This window comes from Leptopilina heterotoma, unplaced genomic scaffold (genome assembly GCF_015476425.1).
Source record: "Leptopilina heterotoma isolate Lh14 unplaced genomic scaffold, ASM1547642v1 Lhet_15, whole genome shotgun sequence".
In the NCBI taxonomy this organism is placed as follows: Eukaryota; Metazoa; Arthropoda; class Insecta; order Hymenoptera; family Figitidae; genus Leptopilina; species Leptopilina heterotoma.
This window is the reverse complement of record NW_025110867.1, coordinates 2,102,828-2,127,465: the sequence shown is the minus strand read 5'-3', so window position 1 is coordinate 2,127,465 and position 24,638 is coordinate 2,102,828. Positions and strand designations below refer to the sequence as shown.

Sequence of the window (24,638 nt, the reverse complement as noted above, 5' to 3'; positions counted from 1 at the left end):
ATTAAAAGTGTATTAAAAATAATTGAAATGGAATGGAGTTTTATTATTCATGAAAATAATTGATTCTCGGTAAAAAATTTGTATTATTTACGAAAATAATTTAATGTTTGATTTAAATTTTATTAACACTTTTTTTAAATAATTAAAATTTTTTGAAAAATTTTATTATAAAATAGATATTGAAAATGATTGAATTGAGGAAAATTTTTGAAAATAATTGAAATTTTGTCTAAGAATTTTATTAAAATTTTTAAAAATATTTTAATTTTGGAGAAGAATTTTAATATTTTAAAAGATAATTGATTTTTTGACGTCCCAGTAAAAAAAATTCGATAGACGGACCGCGGAGTTCGTATACGAGCTCGGTAGCTCGTATGAGAAATATGAGAAATCTCTCATACGAGCCTTTTCCGTAATGAGAAGTGTATAGATGCTTGTATACGAGGTGACTTTTAAAGCATTTTTCTTAACATAACACTATTTTAAAGTAAATGTAGATAATAGAAATGAATTTTCAAAGTAAAACAAAGCTGAATTTATAAGGGAAATGAAGTTTTAAGAAAAAAAGAATAATTTTGTTCAAAAAATTTATTCACACTGAAAAAAGGTTTTGATAATTCCTTATTACTCTTACTTACCGACATTAGATATTTCTCGGATGCGGTAAGCACGATTTTGTATTAAATTTAATTATTTTATATAAAAACATTTATATAATAAATAAATAATAATATATTATTAATTAGTAATGAAAAAAACTTATTTATTCTACCGCTAATACAAAATCGTGCTTACTGCATCCGAGAAATATCTAATGTCGGTAACGAATACCAAAAATCAGACAGAAGGATTTTCAAAAATATCTAAAAAAAAAATTTTCCACAATTTTTTAATTTTTGAAAAAATTAATTTTTGGATTTTTTGAAATAACTTTTTTCTATATTAAAATTTTTATTAATTCTTGTCAAAATTGCATTCCTGACATAAAAACGAATCGATTCATGTATATAAAGTATATATTTTATCAAAATTTATAGAATTTTGTATTTTGTATTTTTTGACATTTTATCTTAACACTTTAAAATAATTATTCTAAAATAAAAAATTAAACGATTCGTATATATTATATTGAGGAAGCTTAATGATCATGAAATGAACAACTTGTTATATTAGTTTCAAAATAAATCTAATTCGGGATGAGGAAAAGTCAATGAGCCTACTAAATGTTGTGAAAGAATATTTTATTTAAGAACCAACTAAAGAAGAAAGACTTGACAATATTACAATATATGAGTAGTGTCGAAAAATATAATCTCACTTGAAGACGATTAGAATTTAGTTTTGAATTTTTGTTGCAAGGTTTTTTCAGATTCTCCTAAACTGTTAATAGTACTCAATTTAATTGTATAGTAAGTGCCAGGGATCAGATCTTTTAGCCATCTTTGAGTATAATTAGTATTTTGAAAAAAATCTTCATTTACAAAATTCATCTCTCCTTTTTTATAGCTCAATTTGTATTTTGTGTATTCGTTTTTACTGTTAGCCAGTGTCCAATTAAATCCACACGTTGAATTCGTAATGTTGAACACTGAAAGTGACAATGGCGCAGGAGGTAATTCTGAAAGTTAAAAAATTATTTTCGCATTGTCCAGGTGAAAAAATAAACTCTAAGTGAAATATTTGTAGTTCAAAAGTGATAATAGAATAAGTTTCAAATAAAATTTTCTTGGGTATACCTGTTGCAGAGACACTATTAAATTCAGGGAAAGTTTCAAAAGCAGAACATCTATTTTTTTCACAGGCAGTAATTTTTATCATGTATTTATTTTCTGCAAGTAAATAAATTGGAAGTGATTCTAAATCATGTGTTATGCTTCTATTTCTGTAAATTTTATTATTCGATGTATCTATAACATCAATTAAGTATGTTACATTAGAGTTTTCTGGAAATTTTTCTTTAAACGTAATAAGACAGTAATCATTCTCGAGTTTCATTTCAAACTTATCTGTCCTTCGTTCAGAAGATTTGCCTAAAAATAAAAAGAATGAACTCAACTTTTTTAGAACCAAATGTAATATTAAAAAAAGCAATTATAAAGTACCTTTGTTATTTCTTGTAAAAAAAAATACTGACAATCCTGTCCCTCCTATAAGAAATGCCGCTAATCCTCTGTAAAATTTAAAACTAGTTGCTGAAAAACATTTTTAGGGCGAAATTTTATCATGTGCCGCACCTGACTTCGCGTGTAGCCAATCAGCGCATGAGAGTTCCCCACTACCGAGCGACCCCCTCTTTCTACAGAGTAGAATATAAATAACGGCGCTCAGGTTGAAAACTTACATTAGTCGACGCTGTTTTACCGCACAGTGGGGCAAAAAACACGGCCTTGGACAAAACAACTTAGAGGCCGCAATTTTTAACCCTCCATCCGTCGCATGGTGAGAATTTCCCTCACCCAGTTTCTTTTTTTATTTATAACTTTTAAAATACAAAAAATTATAATTTCATATTCTCAGTACCTTTTACGGCACTCTTCTTCTTTACATTAAAACAATTTTGGTGTTTTTTTATATTTTAATTTCTTTGTTATTGAATTTGAAAGCAGCAAATGTCGGGGATTTTTGACGCGAAGTGAGGGAACTTCTCACCATGCGACTGACCGCGTATACTCGATTTCATTTGTCATTAATTTTTTATTTAAATAATTAACAGGAAATAAAAGTTAATTTTACTGCCAATAGGTTGTTTAGAAATTCTAATGAACATTCAAAAAAAATTTGGCATTTTAGAACAAGTTTGGACTAATTTATGAGGGTGAGAATTTCCCTCACCTGCGACGGATCGCGTTACAAAAAAAGGTGCGACGGATGGAGGGTTAACCAAATTTAACAAACTTTTGTTTTAATTAAAGCTAATTAAATTGCGCATCGATTCCTCGAGGCCGATTTTTAATAAATAATATTTGAAATTTTTTATTTGTTAATAAAAATTTAAAAAAAAAATTTTCAACAAGGGCTAATTTTTGTAAAATTTACTATATTTATTAGTAAACTAACTTAATTAATTAAGAAACTTCTCCTGAACATTTTCCAAAAATAGAATGTTAATTAAAAATTTTTCTTATTTGTTATAAACAATGTAATGCAGAAAAACTTTTTTGTGCAAATCTTTAATATTTTATTGTTTGCAAGTAATATTTATTTCTTACAAAGTATATTTAATAAGAAAACTTATTATAATACTAAAAATTAATAATAATTTGATATTATTTATTAACTTTTGTCATAAAAAATGATAAATATATAATTTTTTATGACCAATTGAAGCTTCTCTGCTGTTAAATAGTATTAGAATAAGTTAGCTTTTATTTCGTTATAAAGTAGAATAATTTAAAATTCACAACCTTATTGTTTAAATAATATTAATTATGCTCATTCCTTTTACAAAATATTTCTAGAAGAATTCGCTTAAAGTTAATGTTTCGTGAAACAACTTTAAAATATTATTCATTGTTTATAAATAATCTTAACTAATAAATACCAGATATTATTCATTTCTTTCATAATGAGTTTTTGCAAAACTATTTCCATGAAGTTAAAAATCAATTTAATCTGATATTAGTGAAATACTTTTATATGTAGTTATTTAGTAACAATTATTGTTAACAATTATTATTAAATTGTTACTAAATAACTACATATAAAAGTATTTCACTTATATCAGATTAAATTGATTAATATATATAATAATAATTGTTAACAATAATTGTTACTAAAAATAACTACATATAAAAGTATTTCACTAATATCAGATTAAATTGATTTTTAACTTCATGGAAATAGTTTTGCAAAAACTCATTATGAAAGAAATGAATAATATCTGGTATTTATTAGTTAAGATTATTTAGGTATAAACAATTAATAATATTTTAAAGTTGTTTCACGAAACATTAACTTTAAGCGAATTCTTCTAGAAATATTTTGTAAAAGGAATGAGCACTTTATGTGAAAAATTAACAAAGCTATCTATTTGTTAATTAATATTATTTAAACAATAACACGGAGAAAAAGGAATTGTTAAATCTACTAATTAATTGTTAATATAGAAATAGCAAATCTGATTTGTTGTTGCAACAATTTTTTTTGTTCTACAAACAAATTAATTGTTATCACAACAATTTTGATTTGTTACTAGAACAAAAAAACTGTTTCAACAACAAATCAGATTTGCTAGTTCTATATTAACAATTAATTAGTAGATTTAACAATTCCTTTTTCTCCGTGAAGGTTGTGAATTTTAAATTATTCTACTTTATAACGAAATAAAAGCTAACTTATTCTAATACTATTTAACAGCAGAGAAGTTTCAATTGGTCATAAAAAATTATATATAATTTATCATTTTTTTATATTTTTTATGACAAAAGTTAATAAATAATATCAAATTATTATATTATTATATTATATTATTAATTTTTAGTATTTTAATAAGTTTTCTTATTAAATATACTTTGTCAGAAATAAATATTACTTGTAAACAATAAAATATAAAAAATTTGCACAAAGAAGTTTTTCTGCATTAAATTGTTTATAACAAATAAGAAAGGTCGTGTTTTTTGCCTCCCTGGTTAAAAAACCGGACAGATTTCGGACTAATCCGAAATTTGTCCGAAACAATGCGGTTTATGGTCAGGTTTTTGTCACCCGCAATTAATACGAAAAAAAAAAAAAAAAAAAAATTCGAATTCTATACGGTTTGTGAACAACTAATGAAACGAGTTGGTCCGATGAAGTCCGAAATTAATCAGTTAACTTTAACTAGTGAATCCGGAATTAGTCCGAAACAGTCAAAAGTTAGTCCGGACAATTTAGTGAATGTTAATAAAAAAATAATTATACAAGTTACACATATTAATTATTATTACTTCGTGGTACATTCAACATACTTTTCGATTTACCTATATCGCAATTTTATTTACATTAACTTAAAATTTCAAACGCTTGGGGATTCGAACCTACACCTATCTAACATTATATCGCACCGAAATCGAATACACTAACCACTATACCACGCTCGCATGGAAGTTCAAATTCATAATAGAATTTATGAAGTGCCACGAAAAGAAATGACAAGAAACAAACACATCAGTGTTAATTTTAATATTGAAACAAGATAACTAATAATACCTACTAGTAAATTTGTAAAAACAAACTGACTGCAGAATTAAATATTTTATTTACCGTAAGTAAATACCCTGAATAAAAAGTGGGACCGATTTCAGACTAATCCGGAATTTGTCCGCAACAATGCGGTTTATTGTGGAGTTTTTTCACCATGAATTAAGTTTTAAATCAATACCGTTTTTTATAACTATGGAATACGTAATTAGTCCGGTTTAGTTTGCAGTTAATTAGATCATATGCAACTAGTAAATGCAGAAGTAATCCGGTTGGTTTAACCAGTGAATCCGCAGCTAATCCGAAACAGTCTGCTTATGGACAGGTTTTTGTCGCTCGGAATTTGTCCGGATAAATTCAAACTCAATGCGGTTTGTGTATAACCAGTGAATCCGGAATTAGTCCGAAGTTAGTCTGATAATACCGAGGGGGTATTTTCTAAGAAAAATGGTGTACACAGTAATCCCTATTACGCACATTACGGCTAATACATGACTAATACGCCTATTACGCTAGTATTACGCCAATACGTTATATTACCCGACTATTACGCTATATTACAGGAATATTACACAATATTACAGGTGTAATTCTGAGTATTTTGGATGAAAACTTAGTCAATAGATTGTGAACAAACCTCACAAAATATTTGTATAATTTTTTTTTAAATTGATCTTTGACTTTATTTGATATAATGAAAAAATTTAGAATGTCGTAGTGCGTATATTTTATTATATAATAAATATTTTTGAAAGTAATGCAAGTGCTGGTATTACCGTGGTGCACAAAGCTTCATGATCGGAATACCGTGTGCCTTATACCGCGAAAATTTCAACTTTTAGAATTCGCAAACGGTTGAATGAAATTAAGCAAATTTAAAACAATGGTTTATTAATTTAACAATAAATATTCTTATATTTTAGCAGATACTAATAATAATCACAGAATTCGTTATAAATCTATTAATAACTTTATTTAGTGCCTTTATTTAGTACATATACATACCTAATAATATTTAATTAAATATTTTTTATATAAAACTGTATTTTTGCATTACAATGAGCAATTTATCAAACTTTCCGCACCTACAAAATTTAGAATTTTTTAAAACGAGAAATTTAAGTTAAATAACAATAATTTTTTATTTATTAAACACATACAATAAGAAAGTAACTATCTGAATTTTTTGATTAACAAATTGGAATATAAATGGTAAAATTTGACAAAAATAGCGAAACCACGGTAACTCACGCACCCACGGTAATACCCACACTTACCCTAATATTTGCTTTAAATAAATAAATAATGCACATGAAACGAAATGAAAATTTTTCATTAATTTACAAGAATAAAAAATTATAAAGCAAACGAGAACATTGTTTTAAATCATGAAACACTTGAAGCATTTAAAATCGAGTTTAATGTACATAGTAACTTAAAATTATTTTCCTCTATTTGAGGGCGTGGTATACTGTACAAATATAATTTTTAATATCATAGTACCCATGAACATCCATATTTATAAGAGTCAAATTTCTATGTTTGACAATGTAGTTAAATAATTATTTGATAAATTAAACTATGCAAATAACAATACTATTACGCGACTATTACACGATATTACTTACTATTACACAGCTATTACTCGGTAATACGCTATATTACTGACTATTACGCACCATTACGCACTATTACGGGTATTACATAGCTTTACCGGGAATGTGTACACTCCAATACGCAAGAAAATACCCCCTTTTGGATAATACACAACTTGGAAATGTGAAATTATTAAATCCGGAATTAATCTAGTTTTGGTCAGGTTTTTGTCCTACGAAATTATAATTATAGTTTGAATTTATCTGCATTTAATACAAATTGTTTTTAATATATTAATTCAATATTATAACAAAATCATTGCGGATTAAGTCTTTGAATTGGATTGAATATGGATTGTTTTGAACTGTCTGTGGATTGTACATATTTACAAATTCTTATAATAATAAGACTTATTTTCGGACTGGGGTCTTTTGATCGGATATTATTCGGATTGATCCTGACTATTACCGAATTCTTTGCATACAAATTTCGGATTGTTCTATACTTGTTTCGGATTAAATCTTTTAACTGGATTAAATTTGGATTATTGCGGACTAATTTCGTATTCTTTACATATTGATTTCGGATTATTTCGTATTTGTTTCGGATTATACCTTTTAATTGGATTAAATCCGGATTGTTGCAGACCATTTTCGGATTCTTAGCATACAGATTTCGGATTGTTTCGTACTTCTTTCGGAATAGGATTTTGCCACACTTAGTTTCAAATTGTTGCGGAATAATACCGGATTTCTTGCTTACAGAGTTCGAATTGCTCCGGACATTTTGCGGATTAAGTTTTTTTAACTAGATTAAACTCGGATTGTTGCGGACTGATTCCGTATTCTTTACACATTGATTTCGGATAATTCCGTACTTATTTTAGAAGAATTCTTCACCGGTCATAAATTCGGATTGTTGCGGACTAATTACGGACTGAATTCGTAGACATTCAGGATTACTCTGGAGTGTTTTCGGATTCAGGTTTTCGTTCGGATTGATATCAGACTAGCGCGGATCATTTTCGGAACTTTTTCGTACAATTTTCGGACTAATCCGTACTAATGTGTCCGTATTTAATCTGGAATTAGTCCAAAATTTTTACCAGGGCTCACTGTGTACTGCGTTAACGTCATGTCTTAGCTAAAGTGGTATTCTAACAACCATTAGGTTCTCGCCTGCTCAATTTTTTAGAAAAACAGGGACAAAGAATTTAATTCTTTAAATTTTTTAAAAAACTAATGTCCACGCTTTTAAGTCACTTTAAGGTTTTATCTACCTCGATTGTAATTGTCCAACTAATTTATAAATAGAATCCCATAAACAAATTTAAATAAATATTAATGAATAAACAAGAGTTTTAAAAAAAGTACTCACAAAAATTTGTGCAATTTCATTGCTGACCTTGGTTGAAAAAGTGTAAAAACAAACAGTTTATTTATTAAGGAATATATTTTTTCAAACAAAAATGACACTTTATAGAAGTGTTAAAAAAAATCCTTCTGTAATTCTATATAAAACTTTGCAATGTTTAAATACTTAAAACACGAAACATGAATAAAATTTATTTACAGTAAGCCTATAAAAAATGTATAATCTAATTATTACGTTGTCATTGTTGATAGCAAAGTAAAATACGAAAAAGAAGCCTGAAGAACCTAGAAAAAAAAATTATTTCTGATAAGTATTTTTTTTAATATTCAAAATTTTATCATTCTCGACAGTTATTATTAAGAAAATTTCTTTCTTTTGGTAAAATACTACATTTTAAGGAAGGAAAATTAAAAAACAAAATGAGTAAATTTAAAATAAAGGAACATAAATTTGGAAAACAAAAACATGTCATAGTACGAAAAAAAGGATTTCAAAATTATTGAAATTATATTCTCACCGAACAAACACTTCTCAGTGATAAATCTAACATTTTGCCAGCAGTTAATTTACAGGGATTTCGGCTTCTCATCATAATTAGTAATAAAAGTTTTCTTAATTTCACTGGCATTTGATGCCATGAGCTATCGTATCTGTTAATAAACAAGACATTAATTTTATTTAAATATTTAAGAACAATTATTTTAATATAGAATTTATTTGTAAAAAAAATGTTGCTGAACGGTACTAAAAATTGTACTGAAAATTAAATACTTTGTTAAATTTTAATTTATTGTATATAATTACAAATTATTTACGAGACCAGCACTAGAATCCATTAATCTTTGTGCGGGGAGACTGTTCAAAAATAAATGAGCAATGGAAGCACCAGTAAATGCTCCAAATCTTACGGCAATATCAAATTTATTGAGATTTACAACAACCTATAATATAAATTTTCTTTTTTAATAATTTAGTACTAGTAAACAAATTTACATGACCCCTTAAAATTTACATTTACTATTAAAAATTTTTAAATTCCAGTATTATTTGCAGAGAAATTTAAAAAAAAATTCCAACCTGAATTAAAGAAGCAGAAATTAAAATTGTATTCAATCCCATTATGAAAAAGAAGCAAGGACTGAAAAGAGATTCGATGATACTGCAAAATCTAATTTAATTTTTTTGTTAATAATAATTATACTTATAACTTAAATAAAAAGATTCTAAATAATTGCCTAATTATAAACTAAAGTACTCCTTTCTATGTAACTAATTACATTTTTGCATGAAAATGAAGATTTTGAATATACGAACTCAATAGCTCGATTATGTTGTTCAATGCAAAAAATCACTGTCCTCAAATTTTTCCTCTCACTCTCATGGTTATTAATTTTTTTTAATTGCACACTAAAAGAGAAAACAAATTTTTATAACATAAATTAAAAACAAATTTAAAAAAATTTACCCATATGAATTTAAAAAAAAAAATTTTAAACAATTGTCTTGCAAAAATAAATTTAAAAAAATTGGTAATTTACCCAATTATTTTAAATAGTGCACAAGCATGTTCGGTAAATACTGCCAAAATCGATTCAGAACCAATGAGAATACACATTTCCAATACAGCATTAAATGAAATATGAAGCATAATCCAATAAAAATAATCCTCGGAATAATTTACAAAATAATACATTTGAAATGGCAATTTTTTCGGACGCGTTTCATTTAGAGGTAAAACAATATCGAGAAATTGTGGTATCACTGCCATTATTAAATAAGTCAATAAAGTTCCCGATATGCATCCTAAAATTTTTATACTTTAAAGAAAAAATTTTAAGTATAAAAAATTTTCTATTTCTCACATTACGAAAAATTTTATAAATTACTAATAAAAATAATTATCCTTTTTTTTAATACCCGTATAAAAAATAGTATAAATCCTTCCATGACTTGCGTGACTCAAAATAATTAATCGCTCACGATCAGAAGTCCAAAATTCCCAATCACGTTTAATTTCGTAAAAAAGTTGACTTAGCTTTAAAGAAAAAAAAATTATTTTATATTAATAGACAGAAGGATAAAAAGAATGAATCGATCTTCAAAAAATCTCACCTTTTTTTGTTTCGACAAATAAATAATACAATAAACCAAACAACCAATTCCTGTAAATATTGTTGGAAGGCATTCTATCATTTTATCCGAATCGCCCCATACTTTTAAAAAACCAGATATCTAGTAAGAAAAAAATTTCCCATTAATTTTAATTAAAAAGGAATAAATTACTTTGAAAAAAACTAAAAATTCTTAAATTCCCAACGTTTATGAAATTTTACAATAAAATTTTACTTTTAACCCAATTAATTTAAAGTAAGAAACTCTAAATAATTATTATTTCTAATATTAAAGTTTGTTTTATAATTATAAGCATATTTTAAAACAAGAAGAAACTTTATTTTATATCAATTCTAATTTAATTATACCGTAGTGATTAAACAAATTAAAAGCGCAATAATAATGAAACATTGAATTGCAAAATTTCGCCATAAGCTGTGAAATGGCCATTGTCCAATGCAAGATAAGAAAAATTTATTTATATAAAAATAACGATTGTCAAAGAAATCAGACATTTCTCAGTTAAATTAATGTCAATACAAGACTGACGAGATTTTATGATTTGAAGGTAAAAAAACTACCACAACCTATCGAGAGGGGTGAAAATTTTATTTATTCATATCAAACCCTTTGGTAGATATTCACAATACGGCTTTATTCAATTTCTTCTCTTGAATGAATGATAAATTTTAAATGGAATTTTCAACGAAAGAAAATTGCCTCTGATTGTCTCTTAGAAAGTCTGCCAGAGAACGATTATTATTTTCATAGTAATCATTTCCATGGAACTCGTGCCTCTACATGTATATAGATTCTGACAAACTTTATTCACCTCCTGAGACCATTAGTCGTTTATCATTCTTCAAACAGATAACATATCATTTATTTTATAATGTAACGTTTGTTTACTATTCTTGCTTATTTTATTACTTTTCTCTTAGTTTTATTTTTTTTATTAATTTTAGATTTTTATTCATTTTTGAATAGTTAATTTTATTTAACGAAATATTGTTAAATAAACTCAATTGACAATAAGGTTCATTGATAAATTTTTTACACTGTATTAATTTATTAAATTTTGGATGTGGACACTAACGTGATTTGTCAAGTTCCAACGTCAAAATGAGAATGAATTAAATGCCCGACCTGTCCCAGCGCTTTTCTTTTTCATAGTGAGTCCCAAGTGAATTACTTATTAAATTACAGATTTTAGTTATCCGCGGTCGGTAAAACAGAACACTAATTTCTTCAACCAAGAAAAGGAAAATTCTCTAGGTTTTTATTAACATTCAGAAATATTTTTATACAAAATAATTGTAAATTATCTTATTTAATTTGTGTTTTAATTACAATTGATAATATTTAAATAATTAAATTATTAATTAATTAAATTATTAAAATACTTCCTGGAAATTGTAGATTCGTTTATAACTGCGGAAGAGTCATCATGTTCTAATTGAGGAAAGTAGAGTAAAGTATGAAAACGACGTTTGAAGAATCTGTAAGAAAATAAAATATTGTTATAATAATTTTTTTTCAATTGCAAAAAAGAGAAAATAAAATTAAAATACGACTCTAACCTTACAAAAAGTTTTCAGTGACATAACGCAAATATTGCCGGCAGTTAATGTACACGGAGCGGTAGTTCTTATAAATATCATTGACAACAATTTTTTCGGTTTCAATGGCAACTGATACCAAAATCCATCGTACCTGTTAATGGGAATAATTTCTAAATAATAATTTAAAAAAAAAATTTTAATTTTAATTAAATAAGAAATTAAATAAATTAAAAAAAATATACATGAGATCGGCTAGAAAAACACTATTATCCATTAGACGTTGTGCTGGTAAACTATTGAAATAGAGATGAATAATTAGGGCAATAGAAAATGTTGCAAATTTTACAGCATCATTTAATTTATTCATATTGACAACAACCTATAATAAGAAGAAATTAGTAATTGTGTCGAAATTTATTTTGAAAAGATAAATTCCTTTTTACTTGTAATAAAGTGGCACTGATAATAACAGAGTTTAGTCCCATTGTAAAGAAAAAACAAATTGAAAAACAAGATTCGATTGTATCGCAAAATCTGTAAAAACAATTACACATAAAAATTTTATTGTAAAATAAAAAAAATGTTGTTTTTTTCCAAATATACAAACTCAATAGCTCGATTATGTTGTTCAATACAAAGTGTTATTATTTTATAAGTTGCCTCTTCTGCATCTTCTTTAGAATTCGTTTTAGAATTATAAACATTTTTTATAGTTTTTAGACGATACCTGCAGAAAATAGATTTTTTTATAAACTATTTTTTTCAATTCAGCCATAAATATATTTTTTTTTTAAAATAACAATTTTTTCGTCTCTTTTATTATTATAATTACCCAACTATTTTAAATAATCCACAGGCGTGTTCGGTGAAAACGGCAAATATTGATTCGGATGCAATGAGAACGAACATTTCAATGGTTGCAGTTATAAAAACATGAAGTTCAATCCAATAAAAATATTCATTTTTATCGACAAAATACTCTAATGGAAATGGCAATTTTCTTGGTCGAGTTTGATTCAGTGGTAAGATAATATTTAAAATTTGTGGTGTCAATGTCATTGCAGCGTAAGTTATCGTCGTTCCTGTCACGCATCCTAACACATTCAAATGGAAAATTATAAATAGCCGATCCAATATGGCGGAAGAAGTCGAAGTTAAATTAATAAATAATAATAATTAACAAAAAACTGTATTATTGTTAATAGTAGTATTAAAAAATAAAAATTTGTATTAAAAAATACGTACCAGCATAAAGTATTGTATAACTTCTTCCATGCTCTGCATGACTCGTAAGAATAGCGTTTTCATCACCAAATGACCAAACTTGCCAATCACTTTTTATTCTTTCAAGAAGAATCTTTAACTGTCAGTACATATTGATAATAGAAGATTAATAGGTAAGAAAAAATTTCTTTCGTAAGTACAGTGCTAAATTTAAGGGGTTACGCCACTGTAATAATTATAATAATTCAATATATTTTAATTGTTTAAATACTGAAATATAAAAAAAAATTCGAATGTTTAAATTTTCGCGCACTTTTTGAATATATGAAGATGGCGCGCTGGGCCAAACCAGCAGACGACGAGTCAAGATACGTCGGACTCAAGGTCGACAACATTGGTAAAAAAAAATTGTTAATACACCTAAAAAATTGTTAAGTCACTCCTACAGAGGCCTAACCCCTCATTAATAAAGGACGTATTTTTTCTTAACCTAAAAAATAATTTTTCAAGAATTTCGAACGTTACGAACATCTTGAGATTCAATATGGAGATGGTATTCTTCACCTGCGAACGCCAAGGTCACCGCTGAATGGCAGTTCAGTTTATAAAATCAGATTTCACGCCAGCGCCACCTAGCAATGATCTCGGCGTTCTCAAGTGGAAAAATTAAACCCCAATTTTATCAAAAAAAAATTGTTTCAGTTAAAAAATATAATTTTGAGAATAAGTTAATTTTTCTCACAATTTAAATTAATTACAACAAAATTAAATTAGAATTCGACTTACTGGAATTAAAATAATTTCCCTTTTCTTACACTGGGAAAGTATTTGAAAAAAAATAATTTCGTTTTATTTCAAAATAATAAATAATAAAATACTAAATTACGAAAAAAATAATAATTCAATTAAAATGGATGAATATATATATATATGTACTTTCAGTTGAATATACATATGTGACGCTCCACGAGAAAAGGGACCTTATTTACTCTTGTCATAAGGTCCCTTTTCTCGTGGAGCGTCACATATGGATATAAATAATTGCCTTGCAGTTAAAATGGATAAATAATTGTTTAAAAAAATAAATTATAGAGGAGTGTAAGGTATGGTGGCGGACACTTTCTTTTTTGCGTCTCTCTCTCTCTCAAAAAACAATATTTTTCAAAATTTCAAAAGCAGGCAGTTGCTGACATCTATTAAGCATATTTCTGTCAGAAGCGTCTGCTAAAATTTAAATTCAGTGAAATTTTACAGCTCTTGGCGCAAAAAACTGATTTTTTTTATTTTTGAAAGTTGTAAGGTATGGTGGCGCATTTGGTGTATTTAACTAAAATATTATGTAGATGTTAAAATTATTTATTAAAACTACTAGAAATGATGAAAAATAACAAAAAGAGAAAAAACTGATGATTTTACATTATAGAAAAAAAAGTTTCACTTCCCAGTAAAAAAAAACTAATTCAAATGAATTGAAACGAATTAACATTTTTGGTAGGCTCCAATTCGTATTTGTCACAAAGCGGGATTCACTCAAGCTCTTTGTATATTCAATTGAATTTAATTCAATATGTACCAATTTGTCCAAACGAATTCGCATTCGAAAGAAATGGCCAAGGAATGCATTGAATTCGTGCTAACGAATTGAAAAAAATTAAAGGCTCAAAACTTGTCCAGTGAATTGGTACGGATAGAAGGTTCGGAAGTTCAATACAGTTTCACGAATTCAGGAAAATTGCATCATGGCTCCAATTCGTATTTGTCACAAAGCGGGATTCACGAAAGCTCTTTGTGAATTCTTTTTAATTCATTTCAATTAGTTTTCGTTTACTGGGTTCAGTTATGGTTACAATTTGGACATGTGAAGTAGCTGGTGGCTGTTTTAACGCAACTAGAATAAGAGAAGACCGCAAGTGTCACATATTCGAGAATTGTTGCGTTGGAGCACATGAGGCATTAGTACACAAAAAATGCAAAGACACCCAGTGAGAAATTTCTCACCGGTCCAATATCGGTCCAATATTGGGAGCCAAGAGACCGATCATCGGTCCAATAAAGGCTCCCAATATTGGACCAATATGGGCTGATGCTTGGGATGTAACGGCATCGCCAATCATCGGTTGTCAATATTGGTCCAATATTGGCCGAATATTGGCAACCAAGAGAAAAAAATTTTTTTAATTAAATAATAATAATAAAAAATTAATGTTTATAATTTTTGTTTAATATATTTATTTGTTTAATTATTTATTTTTAATAATTCATGTAAATAATAAATAATTTATTATTTATAAATTATAATAATTTAAAAATGCAGCAGCTATTAGAAAATAGCATTCTGCAAAAAAATTCTATCATTGAAAAATCAATGATAGGCGAGAGAAATCCGCGTCTTTAAATAGATTCGCAGATGATAGACAAGAGATATCCGCGTCATTAAACGGATTCGCAGATATACTCTGGTCTCGCGACGAATCTCTCGATACTTATATACACTGGAGTCGCCGTGTCAGTTGCGAGAACGGTTACAGCGTCCCTCTTGCGGCGGAGATAAGAATTGTCACGTAAACTGCGGGTATAATAAGGCGGTCGGTAAAGCGATTTAGCAGTTTACGTGACAATTCTTATCTCTCCCGCAAGAGGGACGCTGTAACCGTTCTCGCAACTGACACGGCGACTCCAGTGTATATAAGTATCGAGAGATTCGTCGCGAGACCAGAGTATATCTGCGAATCCGTTTAATGACGCGGATATCTCTTGTCTATCATCTGCGAATCTATTTAAAGACGCGGATTTCTCTCGCCTATCATTGATTTTTCAATGATAGAATTTTTTTGCAGAATGCTATTTTCTAATAGCTGCTGCATTTTTAAATATTTATAATTTATAAATAATAAATTATTTATTATTTACATGAATTATTAAAAATAAATAATTAAACAAATAAATATATTAAACAAAAATTATAAACATTAATTTTTTATTATTATTATTTAATTAAAAAAAATTTATTTAAAAAAATTTTTTTCTCTTGGTTGCCAATATTCGGCCAATATTGGACCAATATTGACAACCGATGATTGGCGATGCCGTTACATCCCAAGCATCAGCCCATATTGGTCCAATATTGGGAGTCAATCGGCGCCCAGCACGGCAACCAATATTGGACCGATATTGGACCGATTAAAGTCTATTGGCAATTTCTCACTGGGCAATTGCAACTCGTGCAAAAAATGATCCGCCACTGTGCGTTACAAAAATTGCGCCATCATACCTTACAAGCTATTGATGAAAATATGATGGTGTTACTTTCATACAGCGCGAATTGAGAAAAATGTAAAATACAAAAAACTGTTGTCCAAGGTCTAAACAATGCGTTCCATACATTTACCAGACTCAATTTTCAAAAAATCTTCACTCTGGCACTGTTAACACACATATCCAATAAAACTTTTCTTCTTTTTCTCACTACTTTTTTATTCAAAATCACTTAAAGTACAAAGCACGCGTTTGATCATTAATACTACTGCATATAAAATGTCATCACGATAAAAGACATCGACCATAGTGATAAGGCGCTTCAGATGTGACGTTACATGCCAGATTTGACAAGTCCGCCAACATACCTTTACACGCCACGATACCTTACATTCCCCTATATTTATTTTTTTATAAAATAAAAAAATCTTAAAATTATTTTCTATCAAAATGGAGAATCATTTAAAAAAAACATTTTTACAAATAATTACTTTTTCCTCTTTGCATATATAAGCGAATGTGTAAGTGAGACATCCAATAGCTGTAAAAATTGGTGGAAGACATTCTATCATTTGATCCACATTGCCCCAAACTGATATTAAACCAGACACCTTTTATTCAGTTAATAATATTTATTAATTATATTAAATTATTAATAAATATTCTTAATAATTATAATGTTATCAAATTCATTATATTTCTATTTAATTTAATTTGCTACCATTGCTATATATACTATTACTTTTATTTATTTTTTGTTATTATTATTATTATTATTATTATTATTGCTATTATTATTTTTATTGTTACTAATATTATATTCCGCGTGGAAACGTAAAAATGAGAAATTCCAGCTAACAGGTGTATTCCACGTCAGTTCAACACAAAAAATTTTACTAGATTTTGGGATTCGGTTGAAATTTATCCTCTGGTGGCAATAAATAAAATCCCCAAGCGATTTTAAAAAATTTCAAAAAGTGACGGATATATTGGATTTTCAATTTTTTTATACTCTTTTTTTGAAAATTATATATCTTTGGTTATCCTTAACAGATTTTATTTTTGACCTCTTAAATTGTTCGTATTGAAATATATTTTTATTTAAAAAATTATTTAAATTAATTGTTTAAACAATTAATTAGTTGTTTAAACAAGTAGTTTTTGAGAAAAAAAAAATGAAACGTAAATCCGAGCACTTTCCTCTGTAGCTTGAGTATACGCACATTTTTGTTTGCGCGGTCGCGTAAACAAAAACGAATCTATTCTCATCTGTCATCCTCAGTCGTGATAATTAATTTGTCAAATTCGGAAGCTACCATGTCCACTTTTGAAATGTAAAAAGAAGAAAATGATTTTTCTTTTCAATTGTCCTACGATGAAAATTTCTGGACAAGTTCAACACATTTATGGCTACAAATGGTAAAAAAATGATTAAAGTTGAAGGTAGCATATTTTTACCATGGCTTTTCAAAAAATTAAATTAATTGTTTAAACAATTAATTTAAATAAATTTTTTAACTTTAATTTTTTAAATAAAAATATATTTCAATACGACCAATTTAAGAGGTCACAAACTAAAATACGTTAAGGAGAACCATAAATATATAATTTTCAAAAAAACAGTACAAAAAAATTAAAAATCCAATACGTCTGTCATCACTTTTTGAAATTTTTTAAAATCGCTTGAGGATTTTATTTATTGCCACCAGAGGATACAATCTACCCAAATTCAACCGAATTCCAAAACCTAGTAAAATTTTTTGTGTTGAACTTGACGTGGAATACACCAACAGTGAAAAAAAATTTAAACCCACAAAATTTATATATTCTGACTATGGTAAAAAATTAGTAAACCATGGCCAACGACAAAAATAGTTTAAAACCTGAAAAATTAAATATTTTACTCATAGCCACATTCTTGGGTCGTAAACTATTTTTGCCCTAGGTCATGGTTTGCTAAATTTTGGAAATGGTAAAAATATGAAAATTTTTGTCTTAGGCTATTAGTGAGAATTTGCCATTTTTCCGTTTCCACGCGGTTTATTATTCATATTTTCATTTTATCTATATTTTTTATTATAAAAACTTGTTTTAAAAAGTATAAAAATTTGTTTATAAAATAAAAAAATGTTAAACTAAATTAAAAACACTAGTTTATACTTTATAACCATTTTGTACATTCTTTGCCACTTTTTTTTTTCTTGTGTATTTTGCTCTGCTGAACATAAAAATCACAAGAAAAAAACTTTTTATTGATATAAGTTAATTTCGAAAAAAATGTTTAAAATAAAAAAAATAAATAAAGTAACAAAAAATATTTTTTTGTGATCAGCAGAGTAAAATACACAAGAAAAAAATAGTGGCAACAAATGTACAAAAAAATTTTTTTTCAGTTATAAACGATAGTGTAATTGATAAAATTTATTTTTATTTATTTTATTAATTACACTAAAGTATATAAATAAAAAAAAATTTAGTTAAATTTTGAAAAAAGAGTAAATATAAAAATTTTTTTTTTCGTAAAAAAGAAGAAATTTACTGAAGGTAATAAACATGAGAATAATGCAATAGTGACAAGGAATTGTGTGCAACGTTTTCGTGATAATGAAAGATACGGCCACTGTCCAATGACATAGAGAAAAAATTTATTGATCTGAAAATAAGGTCCGTCAAAGAAATCCATTTCTTGATTTATAATCTGAACACTATATAATATTTGTTTTGTCCTATTCTCACTGACCAGTCGTTTACACTTTATTTTCTATAGTTCCCCCTTTTCCACCTTCTCTTCTTCTTATTTTTCTTTTTTCTCTTCTCTTCTCTACTTCTTCTTCTTAGTAATTCAATTGTCGCGTATAATTTATTCACAATGCGTGTCTTATTTTATTTAAACATGATGATGGAAAGACAAGAAATCATTATTCTAGTTGTTAATATGTATATAGAGAGAGAAAGAGAGGAAAATGTATATATTTTTCTTTGGAAATTAATTTCGATGATTCAATGCGACAAGTGTAGCTCGCTATAAGATAATTTGAGAGTTAAAAATCTTGGAAACAAATTATATTTTATTTACTATTTTTCTTTCATTTCTGGGTAATAATTTTTGTACGCGTATATATTTCAGATGTCAAGAAGTCAAGTGTCTTTTCATCATTTCATATAAGAGAAATTAAACTTCATGTAATGTCTTGCAAAATGAAATTGAAAATCAACATAGAAAAAAAGGGGAGAACAGTTTTTCAAATTGGAAATTTATCAATAACAGCTTTTTCTTCAATTTTTTTATTAATTTAGTTTAAGTAATTTATTCATTATTAATTAATTTCTTTTTTTAATTAATTAATTTATTTATTTAAAGTTTGGACGGAAAAAAAAGTCCTTAACAAAAGAGATCTTATAATCTAAAGAAAAATTACAAAAGAAATAAATCACAATACTGGCCGAATAAGTAATAGAAATTAAATCAAATGAGAAAATCGTCTTTTTAAGATCACTGATAAATTTGTTCTCATTTGAGTCGAAAAAAATCAATGCAATCGGAATAATTGTTGGCCTCCACACTAATTTTTGAAAAAACTGAATTAGCGGCATAATATTACAGCGGTGATGTTGTTCATAAAAAGGTAAATAATTACGCAATCTCCTGGTAAGCACATAAAAGTTAATTATTAACTTAATTTATTATTATTATTAATTAATTAACTCATTTTTATTGTCTTTTATTAATTTTTCAAATTTTTCTTTTCTTTATAATTATTATTTTTTTATTCATTGAATTATTTTTTAGATACTGCCTTTTATTGACCTAATTTTGCAAATAAATGATTATTTTTAATATAATTTTTTTACTTATTTATTATAAATTATAATTAATTTATTTTATCGTTTATTTCTTTTTTTTATATTTTACTTGGAAAGTTTTCATTTATTTTTTTTTACAAATTTAAAAAGGACGAAAAAAAATTATTGAGAAAATACGTGAAAAATATTTGTGATGAGCGATTTTTTAAAAGGCACTAGAAACATAAAACTAAAGGTCATTTCAGTATTTGACCTGGATATCCGTTGATTGTAGGTAAATTTTATTTTTATTTTTTTTACAATTTCTTTTCCCACGTCTACGTGTGATATCATCATCGATCAAATTACAACAAATTCACTTATTTCCTGATTTTTCATCGTATAAAATGTTTTCATTTATTCTTCACACACCTGACACTATACTTTTTATTTCTAATATTAACAAAAAAAATTTCAATTTTCTTTATTCATATAAATTTTATTATTTATTTTATTTCATTACTTGAAATTTACTAAAATTATTTATTTAATATTTTATTTTTCTATTTAATTAGTTATTTATTATTTTATTATAATATTAATAAAAATAATTTAAGAAAATTAATTTATGAAAAATATATTGTAATTTTTCAATTTAGGAAAATTTATTTTATAAATCGAAAAATTTAAATAATTTTTCATTAATTTTATTATTGAATTCAATACATGAAATTTTACAATTTTAAAAATTATTCCAAATACAAGAATACATTTTACTTATTGATATTTTATTTATTATTATTTTTATTATTAGTAGGTATTATTATTTTTTGATTGTTATTTATTAATATTTTTTATTATTTATTTATTGTTTATTTATTTTATAATATAAACTAGATTTTGTTCTTTCGTAATTATTTATTTATTCACGGGACAAGTATTTATTATTGTTATTTTTTTAATTGTTAATTATTATTTTCCCCAAATAAAAATATTATTTCTGTTTTAAATATATTTTTCATTTAAAATTTTTTATTTTAAAAATAATAATGTGAAAAGAATTCCTTTATTTTTTTATTAGGAAATAAATAAAAATAAAAGTTACATTTCACTGGAAAAACAGAAAAAAGAGAAGTGAAATTTTTTTTTTGTAAAATTATCCGAGTTTTGTGAGAATGAGCGAAATATATATATATATATATATATATATATATATATATATATATATATATATGAATACGTGGGAGTATGTGGAGTAATTTTAGTCTAGTCCGTCCAATTGACTATACCACCCTAAGCGTCGACCAATGGGAATAAATTTTCCACCCTCAATCCTCATGTTTCCCTGATACTCTCTTAGTCGCATATGTAGAGGGAGTCGCAAGTTTAGATGATTAGAATGTTTAGAAAGTGACAAAAAATATATTTTAAAAATTTGAGGAAAACAAAATGTGAAAAATAAAATTGAGTGTAACATTAAATTATAAAAGAAAAGAATATATATATACGTAAAATGATTTTCACTTCTTTTGAATTTTCCTTCTTTCGACTCTCATTCGCTATCCCTCCGCTTGAGCTTGCGAGCTTGCAAAACCCAACCCCTATTATATGGATTCTCCTACGATAACTGGGTCGAGCTATGCTTTCCTAGTACGTAAAGTTGCCTATTCGAGAACTTTGTTGTCGTGAGGCAGCAAATTCAAATATGGTGTTGGAATATATTTAAAGACAAAAAATTTTTTATTAAATGAATTAATAAAAAATAAAAATTATTTATTTACTTACTTATCTACTTATATATTTACATATATGTATTTATTCATTTACGTATTAACAGGTTTACTTATTTGTTTATTTATTTACTTATTTACATATTTACTTAATTACTTGTTTACACTTATTGAGTTATTTAATTATTTATTTACTTTTTTATTTATTTGTAACGCGCTCTCATGAAAAGTACCTAGAAAGCAAACAGATTATAGGTTATGATTGTTTTAGTTTTATCTTTATTAAAAAGTTTCTTTTTAAATTGTGTAAATTTAAAACCAGTTTTTATTAAAATTTTGAATGTATGTTACGAAAACTTGAACATCAATAATTTGTAATAGTAATTGATTCTCTTTTCTGTATTTTTACTAAAAAAATTATAAACATAAGCTAAAGTTGATTATAAATGCTTCTATTATACCCAATGGGAAATTTACAACTGGCGTAGTACTGCGCCAGCACTGGCAGCACTGGCGGCAAGGCTGAGAGCCAGCACTGGCATAACTCTGGGATGATAACGCCGTCCGGCGCTGCCGAAGTACTGTCTGTCAGTGCTGCCAGACAGCGCTGGCGCAGCACTGGACCAGTGCTGGCTGAGAATATTGCCGCAATAAATGCCGTATTGTTATTAATTAGTCGTAAATTAATAATTATAAATAATTTAACAACAAAATGGTAAATAATATTAATAAATAGTTATTATTCATAAAATATTTCTCTTCTTAAAGAAATTGTATTAAAGACGGAGACTAACAATATGGATATAGTAAATGAAGTAGAAAAAAATTGTTTATAACATTTAAAAATTAAATAATAAACAATTACAGTAAGTGTGCATTAGATTTTCATATTTTAGTACCTAACGATTGGAATCTAGAAATATCGCAAACCTATGAAAATAAACAAAATTGCTGACTAGGGGAATCGAACCTACGACCTACGGACTAACAGACTAACGCTCTTACCACTATGCTAACGACACATGTGTACAGAAAAGTATTAATATCTCGGTATCATTCAGACATACAATTATTGAGTCAAAGATGAGAAAAAAATAGGGATACGTTAGAAATAATAAATTGAAATAAAATAAATTAAACTAAATTTTTAAAAATTAAATTACTTTACTTATTGCATTTAACATTTTACGTAATTCTTAAATTACGTGGTAATTTTTTAATAATTTTTTATTCATAGTAAGAAGTATAATAGTATTTTAATAGGAACCAAATTATTATTGAGATTAAAGTTTAAATTTTGTTTATACCCAGGTGCGAAAAGTTGGTCGGGCCATGGTCGCGCCGACCAAGTGGATAGTCGTGCCGACCTTGGCAGCCAAAGGTCGGCCGAACTAGTGAATTGTAACACCCGCCGTCCAGTGGCTAACATGGTCGGGCCGACCAGGGGTGCCAAAGTTTTCCCGACCATGAGAAAGAAGGTCGGCTTCATTTTGGCAACCATGGTCGTGCCGACCTTGGCAGCCAAAGGTCGGCCGAACTAGCGAATTGTAACACCCGCCGTCCAGTGGCTGACATGGTCGGGCCGACTATGGTTGCCAAAGTCGGGCCGACCAGGGGTGCCAAAGTTTTCCCGACCATGAGAAAGAAGGTCGGCTTCATTTTGGCAACCATGGTCGTGCCGACCTTGGCAGCCAATAGTCGGCCGACCGTTTGCAAAAAATTATTAACTTTACAATTAACAGATATTAAGTGATATCTTAATATTCATTATTTATTTATTTATTTATCGCATTCATCTTAACACTAGACGCAATCTTATACATAAATACAAATTAAAATTTCTAACGCTCGCAGGGATCGAACTCGCAACCTAACGCACCGAAGTCTAACACGCTAACCATTACGCTACGCTTACATGAAAGCCTAAGAACAAAAATGAATTTATAAGCTGCAATTTAAAAAAAGAAATTTGTAATTCATAACGATTAATAAATCAGATAACGTTTATTAGTTTTTGTTTAATCCATTTTAGCTAAAATAATTAACACAAAAACTTTTAATTTCTACCATGGCAGTATAGAAATGTTTTTTAAGATGGTCGGGCCAACCGTGGCCAGAGTCGGCCCGACCAACAGAAATTAGGTTTTTTACACTCTGGCTGCCATAGTTTTACCGACCATCGGCCCGACTGAGGCCAGAGTCGGCCCGACCAACAGAAATTAGGTTTTTTAAACTCTGGCTGCCATAGTTTTACCGACCATCGGCCCGACTGAGGCCAGAGTCGGCCCGACCAACAGAAATTAGGTTTTTTAAACTCTGGCTGCCATAGTTTTACCGACCATCGGCCCGACTCAGGCCAGAGTCGGCCCGACCAACAGAAATTAGGTTTTTTTCACTCTGGCTGCCATAGTTTTACCGACCATCGGCCCGACTGAGGCCAGAGTCGGCCCGACCAACAGAAATTAGGTTTTTTACACTCTGGCTGCCATAGTTTTACCGACCATCGGCCCGACTGAGGCCAGAGTCGGCCCGACCAACAGAAATTAGGTTTTTTTCACTCTGGCTGCCATAGTTTTACCGACCATCGGCCCGACTGAGGCCAGAGTCGGCCCGACCAACAGAAATTAGGTTTTTTAAACTCTGGCTGCCATAGTTTTACCGACCATCGGCCCGACTCAGGCCAGAGTCGGCCCGACCAACAGAAATTAGGTTTTTTTCACTCTGGCTGCCATAGTTTTACCGACCATCGGCCCGACTGAGGCCAGAGTCGGCCCGACCAACAGAAATTAGGTTTTTTAAACTCTGGCTGCCATAGTTTTACCGA

At 27.8% G+C, this 24,638-nt stretch overlaps 2 protein-coding genes across 3 annotated transcripts; both read right to left on the bottom strand.

The window, feature by feature from the left end:
• Positions 1-1,230: 1,230 nt before the first annotated feature.
• Positions 1,231-8,320, bottom strand: LOC122498405 (angiopoietin-1 receptor-like). Of its 2 annotated transcripts, XM_043606111.1 has the most exons (4): positions 8,152-8,320; positions 2,103-2,170; positions 1,737-2,030; positions 1,231-1,618 (listed from the first exon to the last, which is right to left on the bottom strand). In XM_043606111.1, exons 1-4 carry the CDS (start codon positions 8,169-8,171, stop codon positions 1,329-1,331), a joined length of 672 nt encoding a protein of 223 aa, XP_043462046.1. In that variant the 5' UTR covers positions 8,172-8,320; the 3' UTR covers positions 1,231-1,328. The 2 variants fall into 2 exon arrangements, with proteins under 2 accessions (XP_043462046.1, XP_043462049.1); XM_043606114.1 differs by lacking the exon at positions 2,103-2,170 and having other exon boundaries at positions 8,152-8,319.
• Positions 8,321-8,653: 333 nt separating this feature from the next.
• On the bottom strand, positions 8,654-19,052 carry LOC122498378. Its single transcript, XM_043606072.1, has 16 exons — positions 18,841-19,052; positions 13,068-13,185; positions 12,655-12,916; positions 12,430-12,549; positions 12,266-12,356; positions 12,065-12,201; positions 11,841-11,973; positions 11,749-11,759; positions 10,888-10,912; positions 10,261-10,380; positions 10,066-10,183; positions 9,687-9,951; positions 9,463-9,555; positions 9,226-9,316; positions 8,953-9,089; positions 8,654-8,798 (listed from the first exon to the last, which is right to left on the bottom strand). The coding sequence occupies exons 1-16, from the start codon at positions 18,982-18,984 to the stop codon at positions 8,654-8,656; spliced, it is 2,010 nt and encodes a 669-aa protein (XP_043462007.1). The 5' UTR covers positions 18,985-19,052.
• Between the last annotated feature and the right edge of the window lie 5,586 nt (positions 19,053-24,638).